At 51.4% G+C, this 10,911-nt stretch overlaps 1 protein-coding gene across 1 annotated transcript; it reads left to right on the top strand.

The window, feature by feature from the left end:
* The first annotated feature begins 8,073 nt into the window (after positions 1–8,073).
* Positions 8,074–9,009, top strand: LOC119298650 (non-specific lipid transfer protein GPI-anchored 2-like). Its single transcript, XM_037575968.1, has 3 exons — positions 8,074–8,422; positions 8,534–8,614; positions 8,700–9,009. Exons 1-3 carry the CDS (start codon positions 8,074–8,076, stop codon positions 8,864–8,866), a joined length of 597 nt encoding a protein of 198 aa, XP_037431865.1. The 3' UTR covers positions 8,867–9,009.
* The last annotated feature ends 1,902 nt before the right edge of the window (positions 9,010–10,911 follow it).

Here is a 10,911-nt window from a genome sequence, read left to right as displayed (position 1 = left end):
GGTGATTAGAGATTAGAGGTTAAAATAATTCAGAAATTTGAAAGTCGGGAAAAAAATTCAAAAAAAATTAAAAAAAATCCCCGGTTGGTGTTACCAACCGGGACTAAAGGTGGACCTCCAGGCAGCGGCCACGTGGAGGACCTTTAGTAACGACCCTTTAGTCCCGGTTCCAGAACCGGGACTAAAGGCCCTTATGAATCGGGACAAAAGTCTATTTTTCTACTAGTGGACATCAAAGACGCCGCCATTGTCCCCCATGATCGTAGTCGGCGCGATTTTCATCGGCAGTTGATCCACCAGACGTGCGCCGCCAGCGTCGCTGGTCCCTTCAACCGGAGTAAACTCCAAAACGATGCCCTGAAGAGGGACTACGACGCAAAAGCACCGCCATCGCTCGATCCCAAGGAGATCTAGGGTTTCCCCCGGAGTTGCCCGCGCTGTTAAGGACCAGACAAGGGTAGAATCTTGGCGGATCCGCCCAGCTGCCGATGAGTCGCACTCGCCACCGTGCCGACGGCAATCCGGCGACCAAGGCCCATGCTTGGGCCAGATCCGGCCGTGCCGCCGCGAACCCATCTGGTCACGCCGCCGCCGTCCCTGGCGACCGCGACGCACCCAACCACGAAGCCGCTTGCCGTGGGGGAAACGGAATCGCCAAAGCTCCGTCACCACCCGCCGTGGGGTCCAGCCTGGCGCCACGCTCCGGCCTGGGGGCGCCGGCCCGTGCCAGCCCCACACGAGCGGGAGGACCATGAGTCCCCGCCACCGCCGGCGACGGCAAGGCTTCGCCTGGCCGTGCCCTGGGCGGCGGCGAGGGAGGAAGAGGAGGAGATGTGGAGTCCGGCCGATGGGATCTGGGAGCCTCCCGGCCGCCACGCGGGGGCGATGGGATCTGCTTGTCCCGGCCGATGAGATGTTTACCTAAAATTAATGTGTGTTTCAGTGACATTGATATCCTGGCATCCAAACATAAATGGTACTAGAAATCCCTCGGCGCGGAAAGGTTAGTGAAAGACACACAGCACAGATCAAGTTAATTGTGCAGATAAATGATCTGTTTGGTGTTCAAGTAAATCAAGTTCATTGGGCTTTTGTGAAACAATAAGCAGCGAGGGAAAGAAATTAATAACTGACTTTTGAACAGACCATCTGTTTGGTGTTTTTGGTCTGAACTGTAATGGACTATGTACGAATTGATGATATACGTTAATTTCTGAAATGAAATTTGACGACATCAACAGCATCCCTAGTTCCCTACCATATATGTTTCTTCCACTCCCTACACTAGTTGATAATATATATGCAGGTGACATGATCTTGATGACAACGTGAAGCTAATCGACAGAAGCTAGAATCACTTCAGAAAAATCAAACTTATTAGTATACACAAGAACTATGTACTCACTTCGTCCAAAAAAGTTTGTCCCTCAAATAGATTCAAAATGGATGTATGCTTTTTCGGACGGAGGGAGTAGAAATGAACACGACCCCTTGCTATATTTTTCAGTCTTGATCGCGTGACATCACGGAAGTTTTCAGTGGTTGCCTTGAACCGAGTCATGTAACTGACCCATTACTGTGTAAGAGCATCTCCAGCCGTTGGCCCCTTAGGGGGCGCCTAAAATCGCCGCCTGGGGTGAGCCGGCGCAAAAATTGGGCCTGGGGGCGAGTTGGTCCCCAGCCGTCGTCCCCAGGCGCGTTTAAAAATAAAATTTGTATAGCAAATTTCGGCACAGTTCGACGAAGTTCGGCTAAACACGATAAATTTCGGCAAACTGGGCATATATTAGACATGTTCGCCGGTTTTCATTACATAGCAAAATAGATAACTAAATTAAAAGAGAAACTGGGTGAACGCCAAGTAGTCGCCGCCGCCATCGTCGCCGCCGTCGTCGGACTTCTCCTCCTTGACGCGGCCGTCCCTGGTGGACCCCCGACCGGCGTCGCCAACGCGGGCTGGTGGCGGCGGCGCTGTCGCAGATGACGACGACCCCGCCTTCGTCGCGGCCGCGTCGGCGCTCCGCGAAGCAACGCAGGGCGGCGCACTGGCGCTCCTTCGCCTTCTTCAGGCGCTCCTTCTCCATCGCTATGGAGTCCCTGCGCGCCCATTCCAGGGCCGCGTTGTCGTCGTCGAGTTCCGTCTTCACCGGCGCGGCCGGCTCCTTCTTCACCGGCGCGAGTCCCGGCTCCGTCTTCACCGGCGCGAGCCCCGGCTCCGTTTTTGTCTTGACGAAGCGCGGAGGAGGAGCCGACGAGGAGGCGCGCCGGCCGCCCTCGTTGATGAAGATGCCGGCGCTGCGAGTGCGTCGGCCGAGCGGCATCTCCGCCGTGGGCTCGGCCTTGACGCCGAGCAGGGCCGGAGCACCGGAGGAGTGCGAGGAAGATCGCGAGGAGGAAGAAGAGGAGGAGGACCCGAACCTCCTTGGCGCCCATGGCCCGGCGCGTCGGTGGTGCGCCGGGGCGGCTACCCTCGCCGGGTACGCCAACGGCGGGTCGTTGCCGCCCTCGAGGTGCGTCAGCATGCCCTTGAGTGTGCGGCCGGGGACGCCCCACCACAGGTGGCGCCCCTCGCTGTTCTTCGGGCCGCCGACCACCGGCGCGTCGTTGGTGGACGCCAACCGCTGCTGCTAGCGGTGCTCGAAGTACGCCGCCCAAGGCGCGTGGTTGTCGGCGGCGTACTGGGGGAGGGAGAGCTGGGCGTCAGTGAGGGAGGCGCGTACGACCTCGACCTCCTCGGCGAAGTAGTTGGGCTTGGCCACGGCGTCGGGCAACGGGGGAACAGGCACTCCCCCGTCGCTGAGCCTCCACCCCGTCGGCCCGGCGCGCATGTTCGGCGGCGCCGGGTTTTTCGCCTAGAACAGGAGCCAAGACTCTTGTTCGCGCAGCGAACGGCGGCCGAAGCCGTTGGCCGCCGCCTCGTCTCCGGGAAAACGCTCTTCCATGGCGACGGGCTCGGGAGAGGTAGAGAGGGAGAGGGAGGGGCTGGGCGGCGGCGCTCAGGAGAGGCAGAGGGAGGGGCTGGGCGGCGGCGAGGGGCGGGGGCTGGTGTGGGCACAGGCGAGTGAGGCCACCGGCTATATAGCCGCGCCGCGCCCGTGTGAACGTGCGCGAGGGAGGGGAGGTGTCGGCGCGCCGTCCCGTGACGCGCCGCCCGTGAGGAATCAATGGCAAGACTGACCGGCGGCAGCCTTGCCATTGATTCCCCGCGGGAACCGAGGCCGTTGGGGGAAGACGAGGCGCTGTGTCGCTGACGCGGCGGGCCCGCGGCTTTTTCGCGCCAAAACAGCTCGCCCCGGCGCCCCCGGGCGCCCCCCAGCCTGCCGGGTTCGGCCTGGGTCCGCCGACACTGTTTTCGGCTCAGGCCGGCGAAAATCGAGCTCCTGGAGGCGCGACTGAGCCGTTTTTTCGACGCCGGCACGAGAAAATCACCTGGGGAGACCTTCCTGAGGGCGCGGCTGGAGATGCTCTAAATGGCAGTCACCATGACTTCGAAAACACATTAATTGTATTCTACTCCTTCCTGTACGAATACAGCTAACACACACGTGCAGAGTATATGCAACGCTAATACTAAACCAACTACTTCTACATGTCCACATTCGAAAAAGCTTGTCCCTCAAGTGGGCGCCGGCGCCCAAGCCCGCGGCGACGGGCGACGGTGCTGGCCGGAGAGAGAAAAGTAGCAAGCGGGGGCTGCCGGGCGGCCGGGCTCCTTAATTAGTGGGCCTCGTGATACAATTAGCAACAACAATGCCGTTAAGCCTGCCAAGTTTGCACCGACGTAGCCGTTGGCGTTGCCATTCCCAGCTTCCCCTCCATGCACGATGCATCCATCTCATTTGTGTATATAAACATGCACCCACAAGATCTCCCCGAAATCTTTCGAAGGATCCACGCGATCTCACGAACTCACACCAAGGTCCATCGCTAGATCGTTCACCATGTCGACGGCCCCTGCCGGCAACGACGTGGAGCCGGAGGAGGTGCAGGAGGAGGAGGAGGAAGGCGGCGGCAGCGGCAACCCGAGGCGCTGCGCAGCGTGCAAGTACCTGCGCCGGCGGTGCGGCCACGGCTGCGTGCTCGCCCCCTACTTCCCGGCGTCCCGCCCCCGCCGCTACGCCAACGTCCACCGGGTCTTCGGCGGCAGCAACGTTGCCAGGTTGCTCCAGGTAATGAAAAACCATCAGCTGGTTAGTAAGTTGAGCTCCCGATTGCATGGTTGGAGACTCACATTGAGCTGCCATTTCGCGCGCAGAGCTTGCCCGTGGAGGAGAGAGCGCAGGCGGCTGAGACGATGGCGATGGAGGCGCAGTGGCGGGTAGGGGACCCGGTGTACGGCTGCGCCGGGGTCATCAACCGGCTGCAGGAAGAGATCCTCGCCACGCAGTGCGAGCTCGCCAGGACCAGGGCGCAGCTCGCCATCGTCGTCGCGCACGGCGCGCAGCAGGCTCCTCCTCCTTCCGCACCCCTTCCCCCGGCGCCTTCGCCGCTGCCAGCAGGCGGCCACCGCGTCGCCGGCATGCAGAGGCAGGGAGGGCAGCAGGATGCGCCGTTGATTGATCCGGATGAGTTCCTCGACCTCGATGGTTTTGAACTTCTGATTTGAGCTTTGATCGAGCGACTGCGTACGTGTGCAAGCATGCTGGGGAAATGCCAGCAGCACGATGGCGGCATTATTGGGCTTCTACAACTGATGAATGGATATTGTAGTATTGTAGTTCTTCGCCAAAAATAAGAAGTACAATAGTATTGTACTCCCTCCGTCCGGAAATACTTATCATCAAAATGAACAAAACGGGTGTATCTAGATGTATTTTAGTTCTAAATACATTCCTTTTTATCTATTTTGATGACAAGTATTTTCGGACGAAAGAAGTAGTTACGAAAAGTTTTGGCGTAATTTCTTGCACGCAACAGAGTCAAAAATATGTATTTTCAGAGGTGGGACTATGAGGACCAATAGTTCTAAACACACAGAGTAATACTCCCTCTATTCCTAAAAATGTAGTCGGCACAAAATTTCTTAGAAGTCAAATATTGTTTAGTTTGACCAAGTTTAGCGAAAAAAGTATCAACAAAAATAATACCAAATATACATAATATAAATATATGTTTAGTGAGGCATCTAATGATATTTACTTAATATTATAGAAGTAGATATTTGTCTTCAATAAATGTAGTCAAAACAGGAGGAGTTTGACTTTTAAAATTTCCTATGCGCACTACATTTAGGAATAGAGGGAGTACGGGACTTTACGGACTCTGTGCGTTAACTAATCTTTTCCCTCTGATTTTTAAGGGGTGTGGGCCCCCTCACCCTTATTTCGTAGCTAAGCCTCCCCGTGAACTAAGTAAAAATTTGCCTGTGCATGTAGCATTGCTCCTATGGGGATTACGGGATACTTCGTGCAGGGCTCACAAATCCCAACACAGTCTCTCTCTTGGAAACAAATCCATGAACTTTATTTCATCTTAGCCAATTAAAAACGTATATCCTTTTTGTGTGTTTTTTAAATAATTCATATATTCAAACTCTTGATGTCAAGACCTTTAGAATTAAACCAATATTGAACACATTTCAAACACGTTTAAATTTCAACATTTCACATTTCATTTGTGAAACAAACCTATTTCACTTGAAAAATGTGATTTTTGTGTAACGGGTTATTTTGAAATGTGTAACCATTTATTTAAAAAATATGTAATTTAAATAGATGTGATTTTTGTGAAATAACCCAATGAAAAGTGAAATGTAGGTGCTAAATTGTGAAATATCAACCATGGAAAGTGAAGTTATAATTTATAATGTATCATTGTGAAACTGATTATTTCAAAATATGAAACAATTTATTTCAAAAGAATTAAATAGTTCATTTGAGAAATGTGCAATTGAAATAGATGCTTTTTATGAAACAAACCAATGAAAAGACTATAATGATGTCACAAATTAAGAACCTACTGTAGTAATATAAAAGCTTCAGTATGTTTTTTTCTTGCAGACAACAAAGTCAAAAATATGTACTCCCTCCGTCACGGTTTAGAAGGCGTGCTTGGAAATTCTCTGGGACCTAGGTGGTTATCTATTGGTTGTGGGATGGGGTAAAAAATAGCATTCACACTATGCATGCATATAGAAATAGTATATCGGAGTACTAATTAGCTACTAGAAATAAATGCAATGCGCCCTAAACTTTGTCTATTGTGGAAACGCACGCAAATTTAATTGTGTCTTCTAAACCGTGACGGAGGGAGTATTGTGAGAGGTGGGACTATGAGAACAAATGTTGCTCATTTATTAGCCCCACATGGTACTTCATGCAGGATTCACAAATCCCAACATGTGAGCGGGTCCTTTATTGGTGAGACGACGATATCATTGTCATAAATGTATTTATCAAATTTTAACATGTTTTATCTCTCAAACTGTTAATCTAATTTACGATCAGATGATCACGCCCAGGTTTACCTCGACAAGAGGTTTAATACTAAATTCCATATGTGTATGTTTTGGCGGGAAAAAAAATCATCATTGAAGTTTTTTTTTTGCGGGGTAATCATCATTGAAGTTGCCAGCTAGTCGTTTACAAAGTGGTCACGGTATTAGTATCAAAGTTGCCACGTGGTAACTTGGTATAACATGAGAACTTTCGTACCAATATAATGGCAACTTCATTACTTTTTTTTGCGAATAAACTTATAATAATCAAGCATCAAACGTATCCTGCTTACATAAATCGATGACCTCTGGGGGTCCTGATCCCAACCAGACCTGGTGAAACTTTTACAAGGCCTCATGACCGTGCAGTAGTGGTAGATGAGGACGTGCTGGCACACACACCACTGGACGATGACGACCTTCTAATCATGACCGACACGCCCGTTGGTGTACCCTGAGGTCGAACTCGATCACCTTGTACTTGCCCTCCCCAAGGAACCACTCGAACATGGCGATACAGTTGTCCACCTAGTGCAGCTTGTTGGTATACACTACCAAATCGGACGCTGCGTCAAGCATGAGCCAACATCGCCGCAACGCCATGTCTTTCGTGGCAAGGCTGTCAAGGAGGAGTTGCCCCAATCGATCGTGAAGGTGCGTGGGCACTCCCCCCCCCCCAACACTACCTCGGTGGCAACAACAGCAACAGATCCTCGTCGTCATGGAGCATCATCGTAGCGCGGAAGAGGGCAGCCAAGGAGGCGGCATGACAGGAGCAGCGCAACTTGGCGCGTCGCTCGGTGTTCACCAAGTCCGGCGCGGCGCCGACATGGGTCCTTGTGGACCCTGACCTCGTGGAGGCCTGGGCCTGCGACCGTTTGGTGACCACCGTGGAGACGACGGCGTGACGGTTTGCCCGCCTCTACGGGGAGCTCGCCAAGATCGGCATGGAGTGGTCGCTCATCGATACCTCCGCCGGCGGCAAGGGAAGGACAGGGTCGGCATTGGCCAAGGCGGCCCTCCGTACGGTGTAGGAGGAAATGGAGCGACTCCTTTGCGAGCGCCGGGCGGCGGTAGGCAGGGCTATCGCGTCCTTGCGCCTTTTGCCGCTGGGAGGGCCACTACGACGATGACACAAATGGTGACGAAGGTGCTGTCGATCAGTCCTACCAGGCGTACGAGATCACTGTCCGGTAGGAAAGCTAGTTTAGTTTTCTTTTTAATGTTTTTATAAAGGTTTTATGGTTGAATGAACAAAATATCGTATGTTTATATAAATTATTATGTCCGAACTTATGCCCGTTTGAATGAATTTGATCGTGTTTGCATGGATTACGTACAAATTTGTTTGTATTGCGGGTGGAACAGGACGCTGTAGTAAGGGCTGCTGCCTGCACGGGCATCCGTGCATGGTAGAATTGCTTCTATCGGAGGCGTGCCATTACCGGAGTATTGGCTATTGACTTGTCCGTCCCTTGCACGACGCAATGTGTCCGTCGTTCAAAATACAAATCCTCTTCAACGTTGACCCCTCTACCAACCTACGTCCCATCAATAAATAATAAGCTGCGCGCCCCTGCATGCATACGTACACCTCAATCGCGATCTACAAACGAGCAACTCGCCGATCAATCGACATGGCGTCTAGCACCAGGTTTGCTCCCCTCCTCCTCCTCGCGCTCGCCGCCCTGGCCGCGGCGGCGCTCGCCCCCTCGGCGTCGGCGGCGGCGGCCGGGACGCAGTACTGCCGGGACACGCTGGGCGGCCTGCTGGCGTGCCACGCGTTCATGTACGAGGGCGCGCCGGCGGCCTCGCCCGCGTGCTGCGACGCCTACAGCGCCGCCTTCAACGCCGACCCCTTCTGCCTCTGCTACATCGCCAACGGCGTCTACGGCCGCTCCACCGGCTACGACGTCAACGTCACCCACGCCCTCGAGATCCCCACCAGCTGCGGCCAGGTCCAGCCGCCCATCCAGCTCTGCGACAGTAAGTAGCCACCGTACAAAGCCTCTCATGACCGATCGAACTCCTCTCTGCCTACGTGCATGCGCGATTGTACTCTGATCCGATCGACTAATTGATCGATGAATTTTGCAGTGCAAGGAGTGGTACTTCCTCCCTACGAGCCGGATCAGTCTGGACCCATGGCCTCGTCGCCGGCAGCGCAGCCACCTTCAGGTATACTGGTTGTTTGACACTTAGATCGCTAGGAGAAGCTTTCGGCCAATGTCTGATCAGAGCTTTGATTTGACTATTAATGCAGCAGGATCGGCAGAGCCACCACGGTCGGCTCCTGCGGCGCCGTCGTCGACTTCCCCGCCACCGCCACCACCACCACCACCAACAACCTCCGGCAGTGATCAATCCTCGGCGCAGATGGCCCTCGTGCTCTTCACCATTGCTGCCGGCATGGTCGCCGCCGTGGCATGAAGATGGGACTAGCTATGATATCAGGACTTGCAGATTAGGAATATTAGCTGCAGTTTGAAATTTAAATTAAATCGTGACATATATGTTGTTCGCAACATGTAATTATGTAATAGACTCAATATATAGGTTTTTTTTCTTTTTTTCTTTGGTTAATCAAATAGTTAGGAGTTAGAATGAGACTTAATTACTTCTCATCTACTCCCTATAAAAACTTTTATAAGACGTTTTAAATCACTTAATTTAAAACGTCTTATAAAAGTTTACAGATGAGCAGATGAGTATTAGCAAATCCGTTGTTTTATTAGCAAAATTCTAGAACTGACATACATAATCTGCCTATACCCAAGTGCATGCATTAAATCGGACAGGAGGTTCTAAAAAGGTTACTTTACCCATGTACATAAGAACAACAATGTAATTTTAAGGTGTCAATAGAACATAGTCAAGGTACTTGTCTTGGAAGGATTGGTTCCTATGGTCCTCACCACTGCCACTCTCCCACGGAAGCAATGCTTCTTCCTTTTTTTCACGAGAAAAAAATTACAAATTTATTCATCAACTGTCAAGGTAGTACGAAGAACAGCAGAAGTAAAATTTACATTCGGGTTTGTAGACCACCTAGCAACGACTACAAGCAGCGAGTCGAAGGCGTGCCGTCGTCATCAACCCTCCATCACCAAAGCCGGGCAATTGGGAAGTCTAGACACAGGAACACAAACGAACGAACATCGGATCCATGTGGATCCACGAAAGACAAACGCAGATCGAATTTCACGAGATCTGCCAGAGACAAACCTCCACACGCCCTCTGATGACGCTAACAAACACCTACACCACCTCTCTGAGATGACTCAATGCAAAGTGTGTAATGGTTGCGCCACCTTCCTTTGGTCAGACATATGATCCTCCCAAAATCCTTAGCCAATACCTTCTCGGCACTACTCCCACCACTAAAACCATAATGCCCTTGTCTAAAAAAATTTGTGCATGATGGGATCGAGCTTGCATTGTGTAATAGACTAACCAATGTCATGGCTCATGATGACCATTGCGTAATACTCCCTCCATTCCATAATGTAGTGCACCCATGCTTTTCAAGATCCAAGTTTAACCGTAAATTTAACCAACAAGGCCAACTGTGGCGGGAGCAAAAATTATATGAATTCAATGATGAATTCAATGATATAATTTTTGCTCCAGCCACAATCGGTCTCATTGGTTAAATTTACTGTCAAACTTGAATCTTGCAAAGCGCGGGCGCACTACATTATGGAATGAAGAGAGTATATAGACTAACCAATGCATTGTGCCCCTGTTGTGCACATGATGACGAAGACTGCCCCACCTTCCCATTCACTGCCCCGCCGCTACCAACATCTGGAGAAAAGTTGACATCAAAACCGATTTCCACGCCATTCGAGCAGATTCTCAACTCCTCTATCCCAGATGGCACATCGACGGTATCTCCCTCACCTACGGAGCATCAGTTCAGTTATTATTGTATTTTGGGCACTTCTGCTCCGTGATGATTAGGACCCAATCCATCTAAATTTTTCTTCGCAGCAAATGCATCAAGCTCAAGATCACCAAAAGTCCACAACCACGCTAACTGTTCGGTAATCCACCAACTCCCGGAATCTGCGGAGCGAGGAAACTGCAGCTCCGTCATTTTCAACTGCAGCTCCGCTAGCTTCGGGAGCAGAGTTGTGGAGCGGAGCAACACCGAACAGAGCCCAAGTATCAACTACATCGATTCCACAAGCTCAACCACAGCAAGTCTCAAATGCATCGACTACACAGTAATAAGTCTCAAGTGCAAAGTTTCCTCCATAGAAGATTTACAAATCACAATGCAAACATAATGCTCACGCTTGGATAAGTTTCCTACATAGTAATAAGTCTCAAGTGCAAAGTTTCCTCCATAGAAGATTTAAAAATCACAATGCAAACATAATGCTCATGCTTGGATAAGTTTCCTACACAGTAATAAGTCTCAAGTGCAAAGTTTCCTCCATAGTACCGATCATATGTTCCTGATCCATAAC

This window comes from Triticum dicoccoides, chromosome 5A, assembly GCF_002162155.2.
Source record: "Triticum dicoccoides isolate Atlit2015 ecotype Zavitan chromosome 5A, WEW_v2.0, whole genome shotgun sequence".
Taxonomy (NCBI): domain Eukaryota; kingdom Viridiplantae; phylum Streptophyta; class Magnoliopsida; order Poales; family Poaceae; genus Triticum; species Triticum dicoccoides.
The sequence above is the reverse complement of the archived record's forward strand: the minus strand, read 5'-3'. Positions and strand labels throughout refer to the sequence as shown.